Source organism: Orbicella faveolata, unplaced genomic scaffold (assembly GCF_042242905.1).
Source record: "Orbicella faveolata isolate gen_17 unplaced genomic scaffold, um_ofav_v1 contig_25, whole genome shotgun sequence".
NCBI lineage: Eukaryota > Metazoa > Cnidaria > Anthozoa > Scleractinia > Merulinidae > Orbicella > Orbicella faveolata.
In genome coordinates this window covers 1,907,684-1,934,689 of record NW_028301553.1, presented here as the reverse complement: position 1 = coordinate 1,934,689, position 27,006 = coordinate 1,907,684, and the positions used below count along the sequence as shown (strand labels likewise).

At 38.0% G+C, this 27,006-nt stretch overlaps 2 protein-coding genes across 3 annotated transcripts; both read right to left on the bottom strand.

Annotated features, from left to right (window-relative positions):
- Positions 1 to 5,685: 5,685 nt before the first annotated feature.
- On the bottom strand, positions 5,686 to 17,538 carry LOC110040662 (uncharacterized). Of its 2 annotated transcripts, none has more exons than XM_020745940.2 (4): positions 16,877 to 17,538; positions 8,685 to 8,799; positions 8,083 to 8,393; positions 5,686 to 7,950 (listed from the first exon to the last, which is right to left on the bottom strand). In XM_020745940.2, exons 1-4 carry the CDS (start codon positions 17,246 to 17,248, stop codon positions 7,807 to 7,809), a joined length of 942 nt encoding a protein of 313 aa, XP_020601599.2. In that variant the 5' UTR covers positions 17,249 to 17,538; the 3' UTR covers positions 5,686 to 7,806. The 2 variants fall into 2 exon arrangements, with proteins under 2 accessions (XP_020601599.2, XP_020601598.1); XM_020745939.2 differs by lacking the exon at positions 16,877 to 17,538 and adding an exon at positions 11,073 to 12,469.
- Positions 17,539 to 17,583: 45 nt separating this feature from the next.
- LOC110040663 (contactin-associated protein-like 2) lies at positions 17,584 to 25,697 on the bottom strand. Its single transcript, XM_020745941.2, has 4 exons — positions 25,417 to 25,697; positions 23,842 to 24,285; positions 22,782 to 23,089; positions 17,584 to 21,941 (listed from the first exon to the last, which is right to left on the bottom strand). Exons 1-4 carry the CDS (start codon positions 25,430 to 25,432, stop codon positions 21,789 to 21,791), a joined length of 921 nt encoding a protein of 306 aa, XP_020601600.2. The 5' UTR covers positions 25,433 to 25,697; the 3' UTR covers positions 17,584 to 21,788.
- Between the last annotated feature and the right edge of the window lie 1,309 nt (positions 25,698 to 27,006).

Genomic DNA, 27,006 nt, shown 5'->3' with positions numbered 1-27,006 from the left:
GGTAATATACTGGCAGTAATGTATCAGGGGATTCTTTCAGCACAACACTCCTGAAGTACTAAAAGAAACACGAGACGCGTGGAGTGCTTCTCGGAACTTGAAGCTCTTGAGTGTAACGCATAAGGAGTAAGTTTCTTAGTTCTTTTATAAACTGTGACCGACTGCATGGCTTTTAACAAAACATGTTTAAAAGGAACCAAAAAAACATGTTTATCAGTCAGATTAAACCCTTGCATGTACGAGCTTTCTTCCTAATGGCTTAAAAGTTGAATGTGAAAAGTAAAGCGTCTCCTTTAAAGATGTGAGAAATCGTGGAGGTTCCTAAAAATGTCAAAAGGTGATTTCGAAGAAATAAATGTATCGACAACTACTCGGATTCATTTCTAACAAAAGCCCCTCCCCTCCCCCACCCCGAAAGAACTGTTTTGAGTTCATAGACGGGTATGTTCGACCAATCTGTGGATCCTTGAGGAACCAAAGAATCGTCTTTAATGGCCACTCTTGTCTGTAGACACTCGTTTTCTTTGATAGGAAAATTGTGCTTTCGATCCATTGTCGTTTCATGCAGCTGACGAGGTTCTGCAGCCGGGCTCATTTTGGGCGTCAACTTGAAGGCGAAGGAACATATGTTTGATCTGGCGGCGAGGCAGGAACGGAAGGGCCATTAACTTTCAGATTTATTTGTATAACGCATTGTCCTCTGAATGGAATCCCTGCAGCCCGAGCTCCTGCAATGCAGTGCAATGCAATGCAATGCAGTACAATAAACAGTACAATAAAATACAATGCAATGCAGTGCAATGCAATGTAAGGCAAGGCAAGGCAAGGTAATGCAAGACAAGGCAAGACAAGGCAAGGCAAGACAAGGCAAGGCAACGCAATGCGATGCAATGCAATGCAATGCAATGCAATGCAATACAATCCTCTATTTACCCACGCAACATTTAGGAGTAACAAAAACTTGTTAAGAGTCATACTCAGTTATTTTCGAGCTATATAAAAAGGTCGCGGCCACGGTACCTCGCCGATTTTGCTGAAATTTGGCTTGCAGTCTTGTTGTAGAGTCCTAACAGCGAAATGGATGTTAAAAAGTTCCAATTCCTTTTACTTTGGAAAATATCGAGAAGGCCGATTTCGAGTGACCTTGGCGGCCCGCCAATATGGCGGATGGAAGGAGTTCTTGCTACTTCAATCCTGATCCTGCCATCGTAATTAGTTCTCGACAATTCTTGTAACAGGCATAAAGAACTATCGTTTTTTCTCTTCTTTATCAAAATAAATTCGGAAAATGAGAAGTTTGAACAAGCAACGGCCAAGAAGCTCGAAGTTATGTTTACGTCGCTTTAAATAGTCGCAAATTTACTGCAAATTAGGAAGCTGATATCTCCACTGTTATCTCGATTAAGAACCAGCCATTTACCCTGAACACAGCTTGTTTATTGAAAAATTGATTCCTTCAATAAAAAAAATAGGGGAAATTTAACCGTGGATATAAAAAAATTATAGCACCAGTGACAGTCTGACCAGTTTAGCCATTGCTGAGGACCAGCCCGTTAAGCGAATACGGCAGATGTCTTAATTGAGAGAAATGAAAACAAAACTATTCCTGTCGTCTAAGTAAAGTTTTTTCCATGTTTCTTGTTCATATGGTACAAATACTCTACGTCTTAAGACATGTTAAAAAAACTATTGATGCGTGATTTCTGGAGAAATCTTGAATTGATATGGATCATTTTGTTGTTGAATTGTAAACAACGCACTAGATTTCTTTTTTTCCAAATCAAAGTATCCTGGAAATCACCCAGAACATAGGAACTCAATTTTCATTTCCAATATCAAAAAAAATATTATTTTACCTAGATTACGTGGCTACAAACTATCGCGGAAATAGCGACCGACATAATTTCAATCACTGTTGAGAACAAATATGCAAATTACGTCACGTTTCAAATGAAGTCCTCTTTAACTGATTCAGGCTCTTAAACTCCCCTTTGTGCTCCCCTTTCTCTAGATGGCATATAAAAATCACCTACCTTAGCTTCTATTGTGAAAAAGTTGTGTATCCCGGCAGAATTTGAAGCCTGAACGATGAACGTTGAGAACATAACGAGGATGACTGATTGACAAACTGATGTGAAATGAACATCCTTTCCCGTTCGCTAACTTGCAGCGCGCGCATTCGCTAATTAAGTTTATTCACTCAATCCTACCGTGCACAGGGTGAAGAATTTTCCTTGCTATGGTTTGAATTACGTAAGTGGTTTTATTTTATTTCTATCTTTATTTCTTTGGCTTTCATCGACACAAAAATGAAGTAACAGTGGTTAGATGTGGGTTTTGAAGGTTTTTTACGGACAGCTGCGGACAAAGCATAGCATCAAGCGAGTGCGTATCGTTTTCACAAGGCACCAGAGATATAAGGCCTCATCTCAAATGTTTCAATTAACGTTATCGATACTTCGCTTAAAAGCGAAATTCAGCTACTTTGGGCAAGAGCAGGTACTGATTCGAATTACTTATCTATTTCATTGTAAACATTTTCACCCCATAATTTGATGTTCTATACCCGCTGTATCGACGGTTCCTCCAAAATAAGACTAATCCTTAGCGCCCGGTAATCTGGATTCTAAGCGCAATATTCCTGAGTGGGGTAATCTTCGTTTAGGGAAAGGACATCCTGCCATTCACATAGTTGACATGAAGAATCAAACAAAGCAGACCATCAGAAGGGTACGATATGACTTATCTCTGACTGACGCTGATGACGTTTTTTTTTTCCTTTTTTTTTTCTTTTTTCTCGATCGTACCCACTCTCTGATGCGACAGGGAATTTTGCCTGGGCTGATCGTTGTGCAGGACTTTTTTGCGCAATTCTTCCTTGCTCAAAGTTTTTTTTTTTGCTTTTGGTATATACCCCATTGTAACGTTTCTAACGGTACTTCCCTAATTACAAGTATATGCTCTTTGCAGGCGTTTTCAATTTACTGCGGGAAGCCAAAAACATCACAATATAATATTATATTTCACAACTTAATTTGATTTGCATTAAATATATTTGCAAATTGCAAAGAGGGTGCTAAAAGGGAAAAGAAATATTATTTATTTTTATATATTGTTTGTCAAACCGTCGAGAAATTATTACTCACCATGATCATTATTTCTTTCAGGCATTGAAGGTCACAACGCTACCGTTACGGCAACCGATGCTTCATTTTCACATAGCAACTTCCGCCCTATCAAACCTAGGAATTCAAGGAAAAAATGAAATGAAAATTGCTCGAGATGTTGATGGTCAGAGACAATTCTCACACGAGGAGATTTTGTCTTCCCCAAAGTTTCTTTTCACGGCGGGCAAAATACAAAAACTCAGAAGCCCAGTCAATTTCCGGCAAAGACTATGAAGCAGCTGAAAATGAAGAAGCGCTGGCAACCTTACGAAATGAGGCATTGGAGCACATACAGCCCAAGCACCCAGTCATGTGCGATGGTCACAATCTTTGCGAACTCGTCACTTCACAGAAGCTAAGTATATTAAAAATCGGTAAACTAAGCGAAATTTGTCGCTTACTTAAACTGGAAGTGCCTGGTCAACAAGGAAAACGAAAAGCTCCGTTTCTTGGTGCGTTAACCCCAATGGTATCGGAGTGTTCCGCTACCACTCAACCACGTCTTCTGTGGGCCCATGAAATGAGAGCTGCATTGTGATAACTTGCAAAAAAAACTTGTCTCAGAGAGTTTTGCAAAACTTTATTTTTTTTCCTCATTTAGAGTTGTCTTTCGCTGTAGTTACATTTTGCTGTACAGCAGACGGACATCCGCGGCCCTCCCCTACACCCCACTCGAAGCCATCAAAAAATGTAGACTTACAGCTAGACGGAAAGTATCATCTTACCGTTTCTTCGGTCGTTAATATAAACCATCAAGTTTGAACAACTTAGATCATTCTAAAAGATAACGCCGTGTTAGTTATGCCTTGAAATTGACAGTGCGTGTTTTACACCCAGTCCGTAGTCCGTATTCTACAGTCCACAGTCGGTAGTCCTTGTTTTACACTGACCGCGTTTCAAATATCCCCATACCAACTTTACGGTATCATATCATCGATACTAATATTATAAATAAACTTACAGCTCTACCAACAAATACTTCTAAAACGTGCTACTCGACACTACTGTAACTGTTAATCCTAAAAATCGGTTTCATTAACTTAGATATAGCGTTTGCACAATGTCAGATGACCAAATGAATAAAATTACTGAATTAGCGATATAGCGCACCTTCACTTCACTTCACTTCACTTCACTTCACTTCACCTCACGATGTTCATTTCACAGGAGCTTGTCACAAATTCATTCGCCGTATTTCATCGACATTCATTGTTCTGCGTGGAACAAACAGATTTTTCATGCCAGAAGATGAGTGATTCCAATATCCCAATATTGTGAGAGGAATTTAAGAATAGATAATCAATTGAATAAGCACTTGAACGGGACATGTTCACGCATTTGGCGATTTCAAATCTGTAATTTGGATTTTCAGTGAAGACTTTTTACAGTGCAACAACAAAGTGAGCAGTGTAAAATTTTCGCTAAAAATCGCACACACAATCTTGAAACCTGTTTTCAAACACAGCTCTTTGAATCACATAAGCAAGAAAACATGGAAATTGCATTATTTAAGCGACAGGAATCGTTTTCTATTTCCCTCGACAAATATTGGCTTAACTAGCTGTTCCGCAGAAAAGGCTAAATTACTACTAATAATATAATTTTTCAGTCTACGCTGTTACAACTCCCCCAAATTTTTATTAATGGAATCAAACCAGCAATAACTAAGCTACACTCTGGGTAACTGGCTACTTCTCAATCGAGATAACACTGGAGATATCAGCCTTCCAATTTGAAGTAAATTTACGACTTTTCAAAGCTAAGAAAATATACCTTCGTGCCTCTTGGCCGTTGGTCGTTCAAACTTATCATTTCCGAATTTATTTTGATATATAAGACAAAGAAGGATAGTTGTTTGTGTCTGTTACAAGAATTGTCGAGAAATTACGATGGCAGGATCAGGATTGAAGTAACAAGAACTCCTTCCATCCGCCATATTGGCGGGCCGCCAAGGTCATCCGAAATCGACCTTCTCGATATTTTCCAAAGTAGAAAGAACTGGAACTTTTTAACATCCATTTCGTAGTTACGATCCTAAAACAAGATTGCATGCCAAATTTCAGCAAAATCGTTGAGGTACGGTGGCCGGCCAAAGTTTGAATCTCATAGACTATGACTCTTAAAACATCTGCGCTCTAATAAAGTACTTAAGTATCGGGTCAGAAACGGTTAAGGTCGTTCCCCAGTATTGCATTGCGCATCCCTGCTACGCATAATTTCACGCGTGATTAGCGCGCGCGCATTAAAAAAATGGCGGCTTTTTCTTTGCGGCTGGACCTCACCCTAGAGGTAAATCGTCATTTTCTCGAAAACGAGTACGGTGACCCATCATTTTTTTCTGTTGTGTTGAATTGAGTAATAAATTTCTCTATGTAAAATAAATATGGGCCAATTCTCAGTGTTGAGCAAGAAACAATCGTCGGAAACGTGATTTTAGCAAGAAATCGTGACTATAATCATGGTGCTATTGTAAGGATTTATATCGTATAAACAAGCTGCTATTGCTCCTAAACGAACATGGGGACCCCTCATTTTTATTTACAAATTTAAGTTCCTACAATATAAACAGTCAATAGGCAAAGTTTGACAAAAATCTCAGTGCCGGTTCTATTTCAGTGGAATGACCTTAAGTGTGATATAATGCATAGGTTTGACTGGTTAATGCAATTACGCTAAAAAAAGGCTAGGAGACGCTAGTTAAAGGCGACGTTTAAGGACATTGGTAAAACCCGTGACGGTCAAAACTGGTAAAACAAGTGACAGTTGTTTACGTAATGGCTCCGTGACGGACCTGTGACTTACACGTGACGGAAAAACATAAGATCCGTGACGGTAGAGTTAAATCCGCGACGACTCAGTTAGGGACTATATTCGTACCTTTGATTCACGGCTTTTTGTCAAATCTGTGACATTATGGTCAAATCCGTGAAGGTAATAGTCAAATCCTTGATAATTTAAAATCAAATTGAGGTTTTATATGAACGCTTGTAAGTCCGTAGACTTACGGACGTAAATTCACGATAAAGTCAAATCCGCGAGGATGTAATCAAAGTCAAATGCGTGACGATATAATCAAAGTCAAATGCGTGACGATGTAGTTAAAGTCAAATGCGTGACGATATAGTCAAAGTCAAATACGTGACGATGTAGTCAAAGTCAAATGCGTGACGATTTAGTCAAAGTCAAATGCGTGACGATGTAGTCAAAGTCAAATGCGTGACGATGTAGTCAAAGTGAAATGCGTGATGATGTAGTCAAAGTCAAATGCGTGACGATGTAGTCAAAGTCAAATGTGTGACGATGTAGTCAAAGTCAAATACGTGACGATGTAGCCAGAGTCAAATCCATGCAGCGACGACGTAGTCAAATCCGCGACAATTTATAGTAATAATATAATTTTATATAAAGACTTACACACTTACTGAAATCCGTGACGACTTGATAGTAATGATCTGCAGCAGCACGTTAACCTACAGATCATTTCTCACAGTCTAGGTTTCAGACCTCTAATAATTACGATATATAGCTTTTTAAAAATTGTAACGGTCACTTTTAAAAATGTATGTAGACTAGCATATATAACGTCAAGTTCTGTATTGAAATGCGTTGGAATACAATGTTTATCACCGCTGTTTGCGTTATATTCTTAATCAAGCTACGATGGCCTAAAAACAAGAGTTAATACGACACAGTTCTAGGATTATTCTGATAATCTCAGGAAATAATTTGACTCTTACAGCTAATAACAAGAGATTACTGACTAAGTGGTAGGGCCGGTTTGTATGCTAGCCTGTTCCGGCCCCCCGGGTAACTCCAATATAAAAAGGACGGGGGGTACTCGTCGTACCTTTCAGGGGTTAGAAAGCGGTTTTGGTACTTCTAATGGTGTTCTGCCTCAAAAGGTCCACGGCGGGAGCTTTTTGCGGTACAGTCGAACCTCGATTATCCGTACCTCGATTATCCGGACTTTTTCTCTAGTCCCAATTTTGTCATGAATATTTATTAGTCACGATCAAGATCCGTAACAATATTCTTTTTAATACTATAGCATTGAAAAGTGCAGTCAAAAGCGAGGGATTTTTTGCTTTTAAAAAGCAACGATCGCACGCATCGTAACTAATGAGGCTGAATGCTCGAATGAGTTCTGATTGGCTCAGAGTAGAGTGGTTCAAGATGTACAGTAGACCATATTGTTTCCAAACGATTTGTAAAAGTGTTGTTTCACGGTTAAATGTATGTTGCTTTATTTAGACAGGTTTGTTCTGCATTAATATTCATATTTTCGATTATCCGGACCCTCGATTATCCGGACTATTTTGTCTAGTCCCAACGAGTCCGGATAATCCAGGTTCGACTGTACCCGTTTTGGGGTTAGATTGAACCAAAAAATATAACAGGACATTATGTGTTGTTTTAGAACTGGTACCTCTTAGGGGTGAAAAATTTTTAAGCCACGCCCACATAGCAGCATCCTGGTACCTCTGAGGGGTTCTTTTTAAGATATGGGAACCCCCCCTCACCAGGGATCCCGGCCCTTCCCACTTAAGCTCACAGGAAATTTATCTGCTGGCATTCTTGTAAAGCTAGGTTTTCAGCTATTTTATAATTTCCTTCATGAGCTTTATGCATGTAGTAGTGACTAGACTTCACATCCGTACAGTTCAATTCTCAAAGCAATCCTTCCAGAAAATGCTGTCGGTTTTATGCGCACAGTATCCCCTTGAAAAGGATTGGTAATCTTGTTCTTGACTTCACCATCCTTGTTTTTGTTGCCCGGGAAGAGCTATAACAAAAAATAGAAAACATTGAAATTACTGTTTATGGCTTTCTACCCCTCAATCTGTCTGCCTCTTTGTTTTAAATTACCTACTAAACAAACCATTTTTTAACCGTTTAAGATTGTGTTTTAACTCACCACTCGATGGTTATTTTCCATGTATTCTTTAAAGTCTCCCCCTCCTTTCTTATACATGACGTAATATTCTTTTACCCACCACCAGCTCTTTCCGTTTCCTTGCGTGGCGATGTGTGTTATGAGTTTCACTTCCGGTACGAAGTTTACTTGGAGCCATTGGTAACCGGTATCTGTGTTTGGAGTCCAACTTCCTTGTGAATAGTGAAGTCTTCCCCAAGCCACTTCACTGTTGCTGTGTGTGGAAGATGCTGTGATCTTATTATCTGGAATTGAACCGTCCTCCATACCCAATGGCTTGGAACTATCGCAGTCTAATTTAGTGATAACAGACAAAACAAATTTACAATATTACACAGGAGATTTGATATCTGAGTCATTGTTTTCCTTAGCAATAGGCAAAAAGTCCACTTTAATAGAATGCACGTTAGTCCCTCAGTGCTGACCCTAGGTACGAGATTAAACAACTACTACGTAAGACGCATGCGTATTGCGTATCCAGACCCGTGAGAGATCTGGGTACAGTGTACTCGATCAAGTAATTCACGCCTAAGGAGTTGTACGTGATCGCTTTCCATTATATAAAACCTGTTTCCTAGTCTAACCTGTTTGGATGTCACTGTTATCGTCCGTTTGCGGTTCTTTGACGCAGGAAAATGTCTCGTTTTTCTTGTCAAATAAACAGGAACCTCCGTCAAGACAGCCTGCTTTAAGACAACCCTGAAAAAACAGACAAGACAAGCGATACAAAGCAAAGAAACATCTTCTGAATATGCATAGAAGAACGAAACACTGCAAAAGCAATCTGCGGAATGCCCTAAAACCTGACTAAAAAGTTGGCTTACGTTTATAACTTATCTTCTTAGAGAAAAACGAAACAAAAATTCTAAAAATGAAAACAAAGGGTAAAAAAATGACGGCAAGGGAAAGCAAATCATGTCAAATCCTTGTCTGTTTTGCATAGAAGTTGATTCGTCTTTTTATTCATAGAAAATTCCCTAACGAAATTCGATTAAAAAGCCGACGATCAAAAGCAATGGGTTATGAAACACGCTATGGCTATATGCTATACTGAACAGTATCTATTTTCTCCTTCCAAGGTGAAGGCCTTATAAAGAAGACAGGTGATAAGCATTAAGAAAATCATAATTTATGGTGCAGTGCCTTGATATATCAACAATTTCTCAGTGCCAAATAAATGAAATAAAAAGTAAACTGACATGAAAGCACAGGAAATACCCTGTTGAGGTTGAGGTTTGAGTTGAGGTTTGAGTTGAGGTTTAGTTTCCAATATATAGCTCGGACTGGAAATCGTAACTGTCACCTAAAAACAGTTTTAGCCTTTGAGAACATTTTTGCCATCAAGAGAAATTTCTGGCTTCCTTTCCAAGTGGTTAATATACATTGTAATCAAAAACAGAAGCGTGAGATAGGTTCGTACGATTATGTGACGTTGGGAACTTGTTCCTGTTCACCTGTTGACGCTGTCAAAGTGGTCAGTATCTGCATTGTCATCAAAAATAGCTTGAGTAAACCAAACACGCTGGTTTTTACTGACGTTTTGAATTTGAAGTTCTGATTTTGACGTTTTGACGTTATTCATGTTCACCTGCATGTTGGCATCCGGGGGGACCCCCATATAAAAAGGACGGGGGTGCTCGTCGGGAAATTTTGAAAAGAACCCCCTTAAGAGGTTCCAAGACCCTCTTTTACGGACCGGATATGGCTTGAAATTTCTTTCCCCCTTAAGAGGTACTGATTCTAAAACAACACTCCGTCTAGTCACTTTTTTTGGCTCAATACTCTAAAGTACCGCTAAAGTTCCCGCTTTTTTAAGCTCTAAAAAGTACGACGAGCACCCGTCCCCCCCCCCCCCCGGTGTTGGCACTCTCAAGTGATCAATATGTGTATGTACATGTCTGGATTTATTTATACTGTCGATCTGTCTAGGGCATCTGGAGTCAAAATATAAGGACATTTCCTGATCATTTCCAATATTCTGTGCTTCTTATTATTTCCATGGAAAATGATTGAATGACCTGGAAAGGCCAAAAATAAGCATCTCTAATTACTTTCGATCTTTCTGGTCTATCTAGAGTCAAAACACGGCATTTCCTGATTGTTTCGAACATCCGGTGCCAATACACTCTTTTTTTTTAAGAATATATTTTATAAGAAAATCGAGGCTGAAATTTGCGAAAGTTGAGAATGTAAAATTGAAAAGAAAGTAATTTTTTGTGTTGAATAACAATTATATGTTTTTAGCTAAACCGTGTAAAGTTCTTCCTTTCTCTAAGGGCGAAACTAGGCAAAAAAACCCAGCAAAACAGCACCAGCCGTATATATGTTCGATGCCAATAATATTTGTGCAAGAAGTTATGTGCGTCATCAGGTTTTAATGTCTGCAGGCTGACTGCAAAATTACTTCAACACCATCAGAGACACCAAACGGTACGGTTGATGAAAAATTTGCGCATGCTTTCTTTGCATCAAGTGAGCTACAGAACTTGATTTTAGGACTCGGTAAGGACTGGAAATCACGCCAAGCGACACGCCAAATGATTTAAAAGAGATAGTAGAAGAATACAAAACGGAAGATTAGAGTGGGGGAAAAAAGTGACATGCTTTTGAATTTTTATATCCCCTATACTTTGGACCGAGTTGGGGTAATAAGGGTTCATCAACATTGTAATCATAAATTCAGGCACATACATTGTCATTAAAAATAGGTAAAGTGGCAAAATTCACTCTGACGTTATTCCTGGTTACCCTTTTGACGCTATCAAAGCAGTAGCCGAACAGCCCTGAGGACAGCGTCAAGCGCGAACTGCAAGCAAGTTGATGAGCGAGCGCTTCAGAGCAGAACAAACAGAAACGGTAAAATGTCGAGTAAATTTTAGAAATCACTACTAACTGCCTTACCGTAAAAGCAAAAATTAAAAAAACTAGATTCTATTTCAACTAGTTGGAAGATTAATTTAAAAAAGTATTACCTTGATAAGTAATGCGAAAGTCACTCCATGCTGACTTTGTAATATTCCATACTCGTCAATCAAGGGCCAATTGTGCTTGTTCAGTTCACAAGTTCCTTTGCCGTCCTCCTTAGAGGACATCTTGAAGTTTATTGAAGTGCACCAGGTTTTACTCAAACATAACTGGCCGCACGAAAGTAAACTCGGCGAATAAAACCACTTGATAGCGTGGCCCACGAGTCGCGTGTTTTTACGGGAAACAAAAAATGCCGATCGTGAAGTCGATGTCACCGACGGTTTCTCAACGGTGTTCAAGTCTGCTACGTTCATGATCTCTTGAAACAGGATGAATAATAAAACTTTTTTCCCTTGCATTGCTAACCGAGCAGTCATTTTGTCAAGCGCAGCAGAAGTCACTTTACTTTCTTTTCATCGTTGATCACAGATCAGTGAGAGGCATTTTTGTCAGGTGTAGTCCTGTACAGGTTGGTGATTGGCTATCTTCAGCCTATTGTAATTTTTGCAGGTTGTTAATATGTCTAACCTGTGGTTAATATATATGTTGAGAAACAAAACATTGCAATCTGACTGAGGCTCGGCTACAACATCCTCCCCTGATAATATCAGTGACTGCTTTCGTTTTTTTAGCCCGCCTGAGTGTTGTGATTACTTTGACAGAAACCCTACCGACTGATTATTTTACAACAACTAAATGAATGCAGAGAAACTGCATGAAATAACTCAGCATCTTCAAAAGAGTGAAAAAGGCTTCAGATTAAGGTATTCTTAGGATTTTCATTGTATTCCGCTACAAAGGTTAAATGTAATAAAATAATATAATCAAAATTACGATTAGAACGTTCGCTGGCTGAAAAAATTTCAAAAGGAACATGTGCTTTCGACTGTCAAGTACAGCCTTGGACGGATAAAAATGGAATGCAGAATGAGAAAGAAAACGCGAGATAAAAATAGACAAAAGCAAAGTAAAAATGCGTAAATTAGGGACTATTGTTTAAAAGAAATACTATACTGGTTTGGAATCCTGGGCCGATCGTGATTGGTGTTATGTAGGCGAAACTGGCCGGTGTTTTGAAAGTCGTAAAGAAAGAACATATCATGAATGTCAAAACATGTGCTAATGGATCAAACATTGCGAAACATGCGTGGTCATTCGACCATCGCATAGATTTTGATAACTCTTGTGTCATCGACAAAGGCTCTTTTCGCATTGGAAAAACTTTTTCATTAAAGATGTGTAAAAACGTCGAAACGCCGCGATCTACATCTCAAAGTGACTCCATCGTGAGACAAACGAGTGAAAAAAAGATTCATCTATCCTAGAAAAGCTTTGTTGGCTTGGCACCCCTCTGCTACCAAGCATGCTGACAATAATTTTAAGCCGATTCCAAACCAGTATAGCATTCTTTTAAATAATAGTCAGCTAATCTACACATTTTTACTTTGCTTTTGTTCTTCTTCTTATTTTTATCTCGCCTTTTCTTGCATATATATTTCATCATTCTGCATCCATTTCTATCCGTCGAAGGCTTAAGATTGACAGCGGAAAGCTCGTGTTCTTTTTGAAATTTTTTAACCAGCGAACGTTTTTATCGTAATTTTGATTATGTCTCATCCTGGCTGGGCTTCAATCTTTAGTCATAATAAATATAGTTTCATTTACATAAGTACAATTTCTTTAATATAAATGCTCCAGTGGATATGTCAAATGTACTACAGTAGCTAAGCATCCAAAGTTTAGTTTTTGCAAAAATTCTATAATTGATATAAAAATCTGCTTCGAACAAGTTTCTAAATATTTGTAATTAAAGCGTCTGTTATTGCAGTTGCAGCTTTTGTTCATTCAGCAGCGACTAGCAATTATTGTATTGACCGAAATCTTTAACTAAGCATCTTGAATAAAGTCGAAATCTTGAATGAGTTTAATTCATCTTTTCTTATTATTAGTTTACTCCGATCTTTAAACCTCAGTAAGGATACGAGATTAGTGTGGCATGTAGTAAATACATTTAGAAATGCACGTGCAGTTATATGTAGGCTCGTGACTGGAACGTGGGCAGTTTAGTCCGACCTTTTGTTTCATCTTTTCTTATTATTAGTTTACTCCGATCTTTAAACCTCAGTAAGGATACGAGATTAGTGTGGCATGTAGTAAATTCATTTAGAAATGCACGTGCAGTTATATGTAGGCTCGTGACTGGAACGTGGGCAGTTTAGTCCGACCTTTTGTTTCATCTTTTCTTATTATTAGTTTACTCCGATCTTTAAACCTCAGTAAGGATACGAGATTAGTGTGGCATTTAGTAAATACATTTAGAAATGTACGTGCAGTTATATGTAGGCTCGTGACTGGAACGTGGGCAGTTTAGTCCGACCTTTTGTTTTTAAACAATTATTGGATGAGGTTTTTGTTATATTCAGCTGAATAATCAAGGTCGACGTATCAGCCTCAGCCTTCGGCTTCAGCTGCATGTCATAACAGGGCAATGTGATTTACAGTGTAAAATCAAGGAAACAGTGTTAATACGGGACTTAAAAACCCGCCCTAAATGAAAACTTCGGAGTGAAAGACTATTTTTTTATTAATTCACACCGGGATGTAGTTTCTTTTGTTCGTTGTTGTCTAGCTAGTTACCAATACCTCGCTTTAGGTTTTAACATGGCGGTTTTAGCGGGCAGTCGATTACGGCCTGCTAAATTGACCAGTCACAGCGGATGTTATGACTGACAGATATTTTATAAAGCGGAGAAATGATTCTCACAATTTTGTTTGCAATTTCAAAACCACAACGAGGGCTGAAAGAGAAACTGCATGGTATACAGTACTGGCACACTAGGGTCTTCATTTTCATCACTCATTCATTGACTAATCGCCTTGTCAAGCGATTTGAGAGTAAGTTAGAATTAACATGTAATTTAGAAACAAAACAAAAAACAAACAAACAAGAAAACTCTGGTGTGCTGTTGAAGGTCCCGTGCACGCTACCCGGGAAGAACTTGAAGACGGAGCTTCATTTCTCCGGTAAGCCTTCCATCCACACTAATGCGTCACGAAAGCGGAGCTTTTCGAAAACGCTCTTCAAACCGGGGGAATTTGAAAACGCCGGCTTTGCGTTGTAGCGTGGAAGGAAACCATTTTGAAAACGGAGCTTTTCGAAAACGATGGCGTCAAGATAATTATGTGATTTCCTGACCGAGTTTTGCTCAAATACAAATCCAAAATGACCGGTGATTGTTACGTTTTTAAATTCCCCCGGAGTAGCGTGGACATGGCCTAAAAGTCTTGAGTAAGTTCCAGTTTAATAGGAGTCATCCTCTTACCCAGATCCCAGCGTTCCCACTGACCGACACGGGCGCTGGGGAGCTAGATTGATTGGCTAGATTCTTGGACGCTAAAATTTTGGTTTCGAATGATTGATCTTTAACTAAAACCTTTCGATTAGGGCAACTACATACCTCACTGAAGAGATTTTAACTCAGAGAATTTAACAGAGAATTAGAGATCATGGGAGTTGGAAGTCAACAGAAGAGTAAGAGCTTCACCTCACGTCATTTCAAATTCTTACTTGCTTCGGCCTTTACTGGTTCTTTAAAATGTACCTTGTGCCTCTGAAGCTTTTTGATTCTAAATAGTTGCAAAAACAATTGCGCGAAATACCCTGAGAAAATTTCTTTCCCTCCTTGATTCGCATTTTTGGTTCTAATTCCCTATACTTCTCTATACTTACGCACCTTTTCGTTTACACGTAAATTTATGTTTTTATTTTAAATTATCGTGGATACTTCTTTTTGTCCATAGGAAAATAGCAAACGAAATCTGATTAAAAAGCCAGTCAGTCGGCGGAAATCAGCGATCAAAAGCAATGGGTTATGAAACACGCTATGGCTATATGCTATACTGATCAGTATTTATTTTCTCCTTCCAATATGAAGACCTTATAAAGAAGAAAGTTGATAAGAATTAAGAAAATCATAATTTATGGTGAATTGTCTTGCTGCATCAATAAGTTCTCAACGCTAAATAAGTGGAGTAAAAGCCCGCAAAATATTTTTGGGATATAATCATTTATTGCTTTCCAAAACAAATACAAATAATATTAGAAATAATAACAAAGTTTAAAAGTTATTTCGATTTTGTAACGAGGACCGACTAGACTACAATATTTAACAAGTAATGTAATAATTTATTGCTTTCTATAACAAATAGCATATACAAATGATGTTAAAAATAATAACAAAGTTAAAAAAAATTGCCATAAAAGCACTGGACAAAACTGAAATGATGAAGGTACTAAGAATTTAGTCTCCAATAGCTCGGACTGGAAATTGTAATTGTCACCTGAAAACAGTTTTAGCCTTTGAGAACATTTTTGACATTAAGAGAAATTTATGGCTTTCTTTGAAAGTGATTTTAATCAAAATTGATGATATGATTATGTGACGTTGGGGACTTGTTCCTGTTCACCTGTTGGTGCTGTCAAAGTGGTCGATATCTACATTGTCATCAAAAATAGCTTGAGCAAATACAAACACACTAACATATTCCTGTTCATCTGCATGTTGGCACTCTCAAGTGACCAATATATGTATTTGTCTGGATGTATTTATACTGTCGATCTTTCTAGGGCATCTGGAGTGAACCCAGGGCATTTCCTGATCATTTTATTATTTTCCATGGAAAATGACTGAATGACCTGGAAAGGCCAAAAATAAGCATCTCTAATTACTTTCGATCTTTCTGGTGTATCTAGAGTCAAAACACATTTCCTGATGGTTTCCAACATTCTGTGCTAATACATTCTTTTTTATAAGAATATATTTTGTAAGAATATTGAGGCTGAAATTTACGAGATTTGCGAAATTTTAAGAATAAATTCGAGGCCGAGATTTTGTAAAGAAAAATATTTTGTGTGTTGAAAATTTGTAAATGCAATACAGTTATGTTTTTGAACTAAACCATATAAAACTCGCCCTTTCTCGATCTAAGCGGCAAAACCAGGTAAAAAACAATAAAAACAGCTGTAGCCGTATGTTCAATGCTTTCTGCAAGACGTTATGTGTCATATCAGGCTTAAATGTCCGCAGGCCGGCTCCAAAATTACTTTAACACGATTCAGACACCAAATACATTCGAAAACAGAAATGGCGTACGTTATAATCTAAGAATATTTGACGCTGAATATTTTCAGCCTAACATCGCCAGAAAAATAAGAATATTCAGTCTCGGCAGGAAAAACAATATTTGTATTCTTGTGAAAAAAAAGTGTGTATACGACTGGATTTATGAAAACGGTACGGCTGATGAAAAATCGTTCCTTTTGCACCAAGTGAGCTACAGAACTTGATTTTATGACTCGGTAATTCCTGGAAATCACGCCAAGTTATTAAAAAGAGATAGTAGAATAGTACAATACGGACGATTTCAGTGGAGGGGAAAAAGTGGCAGTTCTTTGAATTTTTATACCATCTAAACTGGACCGAGTTGCGGCAAAAATTAAAGATTGTCATCAAAATGGGTAAAGTGACAAAAGTCACACTAGTTCATGTGTATTGAACGTTTGAAGTTATTCATGTTTTCCCTTTTGACGTACTCAAAGCAGTAGGACAGCCCTGAGGACGGCCCTTAATTGCGAACTGCAAGCAAGCTGTTGTGTGGGCGGCAAGTCAGAGCAAGCTGAAACCTTAAAATGTCGAATGAATTAGAAATCATGGCTGATTGCCTTACTGTAAAGCACAAATTCAAAGCAAATATTCTATTTTAACTGCAAGTGGAAGATTAACTTAAAAAGGTATGGCCCAAAACTTACCTTGAGAAGCAATGCGAAAGTCACTCCATGCTGACTTTGTAATATTCCATACTCGTCAATCAAGGGCCAGTTGTGCTTGTTAAGCTCACAAGTTCCTTTGCCGTCCTCCTTAGAGGACATCTTGAAGTTTATTGACGCGCACCAGGTTTTACCCAAGCATAGCTGGTTACACGAAAGTAAACTCGGCGAATAAAACCACTTGATAGCATGGCCCACGAGTCGTGTGTTTTGACGGAAAACAACAAATGCCGATCGTGAAGTCGATGTCACCGACGGTTTCTCGACAGTGTTCAAGTCTGCTGCGTTCATGATCTCTTGAAACAGGATGAATAATAAAACTTTTTTCCCTTGCATTGCTAACCGAGCAGTCATTTTGTCAAGCGCAGCAGAAGTCACTTTTACTTTCTTTTAATCATTGATCATCAGTTGGAGGCGGTTTTGTCAGGACTGAGGTGTAGTTCTATACTGGTTGGTGATTGGCTATCTTCAGCCTATTGTTACTCTTCCAAGCTGTTCATATGTCTAAGGCTCGGTTACAACATCCTCCCCTGATAATTAATATCAGTGACTGCATTCGATTTTATCCCGCCTGGTTGTTGTGATTTACAGCCTGCCGACTGGTTATTTCACAGCAACTAAGCGAATGACAAAGAAACTGCATGAGATAACTCAGGATCCCTGAAAAGCTGAAAAGGGCTTCAGATTAGTTTTTTTTTTTTTTTTTTTTAGGATTTTTTATTATATTCGCTGCAAAGGTTAATTAAATGTAACAAGTATAGTTTCATTTACATAAGTACAAATTCTTTAATTTAAATGCTCCAATGAATGTGTCAAATGTACTGCAGTAGTAAAGTATTCAAAGTTGAGTTTTTTCAATAATTCTAGATATGAAAATCTGCTTCGAACAAGTTTCTAGATATTTTTAATTAAAACCTTCCTTATTGCAGTTTTAGCTTTTGTTCATTCAGCAGCGACGATTAATTATTTTATTGACCGAAATCTTTAACAACATCTTGAAAAATCTTGAATAAGTTTAATTTATCTCTTCCTATTATTGTTTACTCCGATCTTTAAACATCAGTAAATTTAGTGTGGTATTTAGTAATTATTAGGAAATGCATGTGCATTTATTTATGTGCTCGTGACGTCATATTCAGAACTTTCGAAGCGCCACTTGTGCCCATAAATCACTGAGCGCATAGTGCCAGTTTAGTCCGATATTTTGTTTACAATTATACTTAACGATTATTTTGGTGCACGCCCAGCTTCCGCAGACTACAATTGACTGGCTTCTACTTCAACCAATCATCCCTATTCTACCGAAAAACAGGAAAAAAGAACTCTACATCTTTGAATAAAACAGAAAACCTGTCTTAAACATGATATATTTTGATAAGCATGGTCTTGATGATCAAACCGAGAATAAAGAACTGAGCTCACTAACTCGATCATGGAAACCGGAACCAAGTCAGTAAAGCTGGATAATAAGCCTTTTTTTTTTACCCCTGAGATTTTTGTACTGAGTGATTCTTTTTCCGGGGAATATTTTTTCCAAGAAATCTCGATCTGGAGAGATCCTTAATCATAGGGGTTCTTATGGTAAGGGATAGTTATCGTGGGGAAATCTCAATCAGCCATTGCACATTCGGCCAAGTGAAATACAAAAGTGTCAGAGATTACGGTACTCGGGCGTCACATCCATACAGCTCAATTCGCAAAGCTATCCTTCCATCATTTGCTGTGGGTATAATACGCACGGTGTCCGCTTCAAAGGGATTGTTAATCTGGTTCTTTACTTCTTTACAGGATGAATAATAAAACTTTTCCCCCTTGCACTGCTAACCGAGCAGTCATTTTGTCAAGCGCAGCAGAAGTCACTTTACTTTCTTTTCATCGTTGATCACAGATCAGTGAGAGGCATTTTTGTCAGGTGTAGTCCTATACAGGTTGGTGATTGGCTATCTTCAGCCTATTGTAATTTTTGCAGGTTGTTAATATGTCTAACCTGTGGTTAATATATATGTTGAGAAACAAAACATTGCAATCTGACTGAGGCTCGGCTACAACATCCTCCCCCGATAATATCAGTGACTGCTTTCGTTTTTTTAGCCCGCCTGAGTGTTGTGATTACTCTGACAGAAACCCTACCGACTGATTATTTTACAACAACTAAATGAATGCAAAGAAACTGCATGAAATAACTCAGCATCTTCAAAAGAGTGATTTACAGCCTGCCGACTGGTTATTTCACAGCAACTAAGCGAATGACAAAGAAACTGCATGAGATAACTCAGGATCCCTGAAAAGCTGAAAAGGGCTTCAGATTAGTTTTTTTTTTTTTTTTTAGGATTTTTTATTATATTCGCTGCAAAGGTTAATTAAATGTAACAAGTATAGTTTCATTTACATAAGTACAAATTCTTTAATTTAAATGCTCCAATGAATGTGTCAAATGTACTGCAGTAGTAAAGTATTCAAAGTTGAGTTTTTTCAATAATTCTAGATATGAAAATCTGCTTCGAACAAGTTTCTGGATATTTTTAATTAAAACCTTCCTTATTGCAGTTTTAGCTTTTGTTCATTCAGCAGCGACGATTAATTATTTTATTGACCGAAATCTTTAACAACATCTTGAAAAATCTTGAATAAGTTTAATTTATCTCTTCCTATTATTGTTTACTCCGATCTTTAAACATCAGTAAATTTAGTGTGGCATTTAGTAATTATTAGGAAATGTATGTGCATTTATTTATGTGCTCGTGACGTCATATTCAGAACTTTCGAAGCGCCACTTGTGCCCATAAATCACTGAGCGCATAGTGCCAGTTTAGTCCGATATTTTGTTTACAATTATACTTAACGATTTTTTTGGTGCACGCCCAGCTTCCGCAGACTACAATTGACTGGCTTCTACTTCAACCAATCATCCCTATTCTACCGAAAAACAGGAAAAAAGAACTCTACATCTTTGAATAAAACAGAAAACCTGTCTTAAACATGATATATTTTGATAAGCATGGTCTTGATGATCAAACCGAGAATAAAGAACTGAGCTCACTAACTCGATCATGGAAACCGGAACCAAGTCAGTAAAGCTGGATAATAAGCCTTTTTTTTTTACCCCTGAGATTTTTGTACTGAGTGATTCTTTTTCCGGGGAATATTTTTTCCAAGAAATCTCGATCTGGAGAGATCCTTAATCATAGGGGTTCTTATGGTAAGGGATAGTTATCGTGGGGAAATCTCAATCAGCCATTGCACATTCGGCCAAGTGAAATACAAAAGTGTCAGAGATTACGGTACTCGGGCGTCACATCCATACAGCTCAATTCGCAAAGCTATCCTTCCATCATTTGCTGTGGGTATAATACGCACGGTGTCCGCTTCAAAGGGATTGTTAATCTGGTTCTTTACTTCTTTACAGGATGAATAATAAAACTTTTCCCCCTTGCACTGCTAACCGAGCAGTCATTTTGTCAAGCGCAGCAGAAGTCACTTTACTTTCTTTTCATCGTTGATCACAGATCAGTGAGAGGCATTTTTGTCAGGTGTAGTCCTATACAGGTTGGTGATTGGCTATCTTCAGCCTATTGTAATTTTTGCAGGTTGTTAATATGTCTAACCTGTGGTTAATATATATGTTGAGAAACAAAACATTGCAATCTGACTGAGGCTCGGCTACAACATCCTCCCCCGATAATATCAGTGACTGCTTTCGTTTTTTTAGCCCGCCTGAGTGTTGTGATTACTCTGACAGAAACCCTACCGACTGATTATTTTACAACAACTAAATGAATGCAAAGAAACTGCATGAAATAACTCAGCATCTTCAAAAGAGTGATTTACAGCCTGCCGACTGGTTATTTCACAGCAACTAAGCGAATGACAAAGAAACTGCATGAGATAACTCAGGATCCCTGAAAAGCTGAAAAGGGCTTCAGATTAGTTTTTTTTTTTTTTTTTAGGATTTTTTATTATATTCGCTGCAAAGGTTAATTAAATGTAACAAGTATAGTTTCATTTACATAAGTACAAATTCTTTAATTTAAATGCTCCAATGAATGTGTCAAATGTACTGCAGTAGTAAAGTATTCAAAGTTGAGTTTTTTCAATAATTCTAGATATGAAAATCTGCTTCGAACAAGTTTCTGGATATTTTTAATTAAAACCTTCCTTATTGCAGTTTTAGCTTTTGTTCATTCAGCAGCGACGATTAATTATTTTATTGACCGAAATCTTTAACAACATCTTGAAAAATCTTGAATAAGTTTAATTTATCTCTTCCTATTATTGTTTACTCCGATCTTTAAACATCAGTAAATTTAGTGTGGCATTTAGTAATTATTAGGAAATGTATGTGCATTTATTTATGGGCTCGTGACGTCATATTCAGAACTTTCGAAGCGCCACTTGTGCCCATAAATCACTGAGCGCATAGTGCCAGTTTAGTCCGATATTTTGTTTACAATTATACTTAACGATTATTTTGGTGCACGCCCAGCTTCCGCAGACTACAATTGACTGGCTTCTACTTCAACCAATCATCCCTATTCTACCGAAAAACAGGAAAAAAGAACTCTACATCTTTGAATAAAACAGAAAACCTGTCTTAAACATGATATATTTTGATAAGCATGGTCTTGATGATCAAACCGAGAATAAAGAACTGAGCTCACTAACTCGATCATGGAAACCGGAACCAAGTCAGTAAAGCTGGATAATAAGCCTTTTTTTTTTACCCCTGAGATTTTTGTACTGAGTGATTCTTTTTCCGGGGAATATTTTTTCCAAGAAATCTCGATCTGGAGAGATCCTTAATCATAGGGGTTCTTATGGTAAGGGATAGTTATCGTGGGGAAATCTCAATCAGCCATTGCACATTCGGCCAAGTGAAATACAAAAGTGTCAGAGATTACGGTACTCGGGCGTCACATCCATACAGCTCAATTCGCAAAGCTATCCTTCCATCATTTGCTGTGGGTATAATACGCACGGTGTCCGCTTCAAAGGGATTGTTAATCAGGTTCTTTACTACACCATCCTTGTTTTTGTTTCCTGAGAAGAGCTGAAACAAACAGAATAAATATAATGGGCCTTGCATGTAATGTTAATATAACAATAGGACTCCTTCTTGGTGTAGTCTCAGTAGAAAACACAGGACACATCACAATAGAACACCGCCTCACAAACCTATCCTTTTCATTGTATTCCCCGTTCTTTTGTCCATTTGTTCTCTATTGTCGATCTTAATAAATAAATAAATAAAAATAAATATACCTTTATTTACCCTCGGCAGTGTTTATAGTACAAAGACTAGTGGGGCCGAGGAAAACAACTGAAACAAATAATTCAAATTGAACATAATTTTGTTAAGAATCCCAGCTGGCCGGAGGCAAACCATTTTCCTATTTACAAGCGTGGGCGAGGCCGATTTGAATTCTGGGCCACCGTGAAACAAATCCAGGAAGTGGTCAAAGCGGGACTCGAGCCCGAGTCTGCTGGGTTGCAAGTCCGACGGGCTGACCACTCGGCCACGCTAGCTGCCTCCTTACGTCAACTGTGCCTTCTACACCGAGTAAGAGCCAACAAAAGATATCTCTGTTGCGGGCTGTTGAAATGTAGCCTAGAACAGGCATTAACTTTACTAGTAACTTTCCTCTGGTCTCGGCCCGGGGATTACGCGGTGGGAGGAGGGGAAGGGGGGCAGGAGGAGAGTGCAAGAATAATTCTCCTGGGTAGCTAATGCAACTGAAGAACTAGGGCAGAAAATGGCAGCACGCTATCGAAATTTAATTGCTAGAAGTTTAAAAGTTCAACAATTAAGACTGAGTTGTTCGAATTCATAAGACATTTCCCCTCTTCAATCTGCTTACGAGAAAGCTGGAGCTACTAGAATTTTACTCACCACTCGATGATTATTTTCCATGTATTCTTTAAGGGCTTCCTGTCTTTTCTTATACATGACGTAATATTCTTTTACCCACCACCAGCCCTTTCCGTTTCCTTGCGTGGCGATGTGTGTTATGAGTTTCACATTCGGTACGAAGTTCACTTGGAGCCATTGGTATCTGTCATCTGTTCTCGGAGTCCAACTTCCTTGTGAATAGTGAAGCCTTCCCCAAGCCACCTCACTGTTGCTGTGTGTGGATGATGCTGTAATCTTATTGTCTGGAATTGAACCGTCCTCCATTCCCAATGGCTTAGAAATACAGGCTGTATTTTATCGTAATAATACAAAACGGACAGTTGAATTTTAACTGGTAGCAAATTGTTAGTTAAATAAAAGTATAAGGTAGACGACAGGCCGGGGGAAAAGAGATGACATAAAGCACTTAGTGGCCAAAAATATTTTTTAGTCCAGTTTAAAGCCCTGCCCAAACGGGAAATGTTTGGCCACCAAACACGATCAAACATTGTTTGGTGACCAACGATTTTCCCGTTTGGACACCTTGTCCGTCTGGTCGTGTTTCTGATCGTGTTTGATAAAATTTGAACGATGCCGGGCAGAATTTGATCAAACATTGTAAAACAATTTGTTCATTTGGACGGTGATCTGTGATCAAAGATGTTTAATATATACGGTTTGGCCACTCAGTACATCATCAACATTTTTAGCCACTAAACAGTGCTTGATCGTGTTTGGTTGCTAAACATTTTCCGATGGACAGGGCTTAACACGGGGCCTCACCAATTTATTGCAGGAGCTTTTTGATGCGCCTTAACAATTTATCTCATTATATCAGTTCTCCTGGTCGAAGGGACTGTAAAACCCAAAAGTCGAGTACAGTGACTCAGGCCAGTGACCCATGTCTGTCTGCATTAATAGCTGTATTCCGTCTGTCTGCATTAGGTCTTAATTTAAAGAAATGGTTTTATATTAAATACACTTGTTTAATGCTATCTTATTGGGCCCGTCTGTATTAGCGAAGTAATTACAAGTGATGTAAACTGTGACTCAAACTTACAGTCGTTTTTGCAAGCAGCATTTCCTGATTCACAAACACACCGTGTCGTTAAGGATCCAGGGATAACAACACATTTTCCTGAACATGGCGGATTTCGATCGACACACGGCGTGTAGTCACGTATCACCATGTTGAGATACACTGCACCAGATCTTGGGAGCAAGTTACTGGGATACCATTCAGCTGTTTTCCTGTTTAATTCACATTTCTTGAGTGCTTTATAGTAGTTAATGCTAAAGCAATTCTGTGTGATCTCACAAGAGATCACGCAGCTATCCAGGCGTTTTCCTTCAAGGGACGCGATCACGTGACCTGTAAGTACGTGGTCCGGTACTGGTCTGGACGTGCGACATGTCTGCTCAGCAGCTATTCCGCAAGAATGCATGCCCATTATTGAATAAATTACAGCTTTGGAGAGTAGCATTAGCTGGAAATGTTGTTGACCTTAGATGGAAACATCAACAGTTAAAATTAGTGTAAAATTGTAACGGAAAAAGTAATTCATAAAGCTTGCTTCTTAGTTTCTGAGGGAACTGGGAATTGAAATTTTCATATTCGGTAATGAAACTGAAACTAAAAATAAACAAAAAGTATTTCTGCAAGTTAAAATGTTTCTCCTAATCGATGTCATATCTTGTCGCTTTTTCCTGGTTCTTAATAGTTTCAGTTTTAAGCTTTTCCATTTAGCTAAGCACGGTCTCAAATCATTATTTTCATCCAGTTTCGTTCATCGTTTTCCCGCTTTTCAAAGTGACGTAAGTTTATATGTCTAAATAGTCTCTTCCAATGATGTAGAATATCTTTTGGATGTAAAAATTTGCTCTTTTCATTTGTGGTACTGTTCGTTTACGAAGAGAAAATTCAGCATGTTTATGTTGATATCAAGGTTAGCTAGAATTAGATCGATAAGATCTTTGTCCATTTGGGTATACGAACGTGACCGTTTTTTTTTTTTTATCTCTGTTCAAACAGAGAGTCAACCGCGAGATCCTCTCAAAACAGAAACCAGGAAATAGATGTCTATGTAGCCTTCTAAGTCCTTCTCGTGACAGATCAAATCTAAGCTTGACATCTTTGCGTTTTCATTGCTTCAAAATGACAGTATTCGACACGCAATAACTGTAGCACAACAAGGGCGAATTTATGACCAAAATTTAATTTTTCAAGTCATGAAATTTTGACATGTAACCGAAGCACATAAGACATAATCGTAAGCGTATTAAAATAGTTTCTAGATTATTACCTTTTTCTGATCAAGAGGGTTGTTGTGGAACTCCTTTTACTCAATTTTATTGATATCAAATGAAGTATGCGTAATACAAAATCATTCCAAATGGAATAAGTAAGGGAAGAACTTTAACGCTCTTAAGATAATTTTAAAGTTGAAAATGTTTTCCTCAAGTTCCTGTCGACTTTGCAGAACGAAAAATGTAGATGATCTTACAGATTTGCTTCACTGCCTAGGTAAAGTTGAATAATCTTTTTACGACACTGATATTTTCGTAAGGATGTGAACGAAAAAAAGTAAGGTTGAGTTTAACTACTAGAAAAATAATTATGAAACATATGTCATACCTCTAATCTTTCCCATTGTGAAGTTTGCACCTTTACCTCAATAATAATACGACGCGGCAAGAAGAGTACAAGTTCTTTTTTTGAAAGTCTTTTAGCATACGTCGTTTTTCTTTCTGATTGATAGTTCACGTCACTTTTGACAAAATGCCATTCAGTCCCGAACTCGTTTGCTTGCAGTTCCTACATTCGTTCCAGCTGAAATTCTCTGCTAAAAATGTTGTTTGGGAAGAGCTCCTCTGGTATAACACACAGGTTTTGTCTTAGATAAATATTGATCTGTGGCTTCCTGCAAACGCCAAACTGAAATTGCCTATAAGACATCTGTCACGTATTGTTACGAACATTTGGCCGCGCTCAATTGCTATTTTAATAAAATATGATAACTTTCGAAAGTGCTGCCCTCTATTTTAACACTTTTGTAGCAAGTTTTGTTCTACTACTAGCTTTAACTAATATGCAATTAATCCATATATTTGCTGTATTAAATTAATAATGAAAAATGGCTCGAAGGCGTAGAATTGTAATAAAAGCCATAAGATCCAAAGAGACTAACTTTCTGGCTCGTCGATGACAAGGGCGAAGTCATGGCTAGATGAAATTAAAAGCAACTTTTTAAAATTAAAACATATCAAACTGAGCCTCTTTTTGTTATTAATTCAGTACACATTTCTTGTACATAATGGCACATTTTCGCTTGTATATTCCCATTTAATTAAGTCTTGTTTTATATTTCAATTAATACCGGCATTTTCTTAGAGTTTCTTTTATGTCATTAGTTAGTTTTTCATTTGCGAACTGTCACAAACTCCATTTTAAAAATTGAAGGTCGGTTTTGATATAATCACAAAAATTAATCCTGAGATAATCCAGATCACATTTGTCATTTCAAAGCAAAGTGATGCGGATGATCGGAACAATTTTCGTCAAATAGCATTTTTATGCCGCGATGGACTAGCATCCCATCCAGGGGGGAGTAGAAATACTCCTAGTCGCTTCATGCTACAGAAACCGGGCTAAGCTCCGGCCTGGTGGGCCACTTGGCTCGTATGCAGACTTTACCTTACCTAGGATGGTGTTCTACTATGACAGATAAACTTTCCTCCAAAAATCTATTTTTCCGAAACATGAAGATTCAACATCTCTGACCTTTTACAAAACGTATTTTCGTATCACTCCTTGATTTACGTTGTTTTATAAAAAAATAATTCATTTTTAAGGTATGTATAAGACCACCTTAAAACAAATTGGCGGTCACAAAAAGGTCTGAATTCTGGGATAATCTGGTTTTGATCGACCACTCCGATCGCATCTCGAGATCGCTCACGTTCTTCCAATCACCCTTTTAGAAACTGAAGCGGTTCAAGTGATCGTCATGGTGTCCTTCGTTCGAGTAGATTTTCCACGTTATAATCAATTGATTGTTCCGATCATCTGCCCTTATTTAGAGAAAAGTTCTGGTTACTTTCCTTACAGTTGCCCAGATTATACCTATTGTCTTAAACGTACAATTTACCAGACTCGGTGAGGATGACTGGGACAACTTGTTTCACTTTGCGTCGGCGCCTATTCTGCATTGTCGATCAACAACTA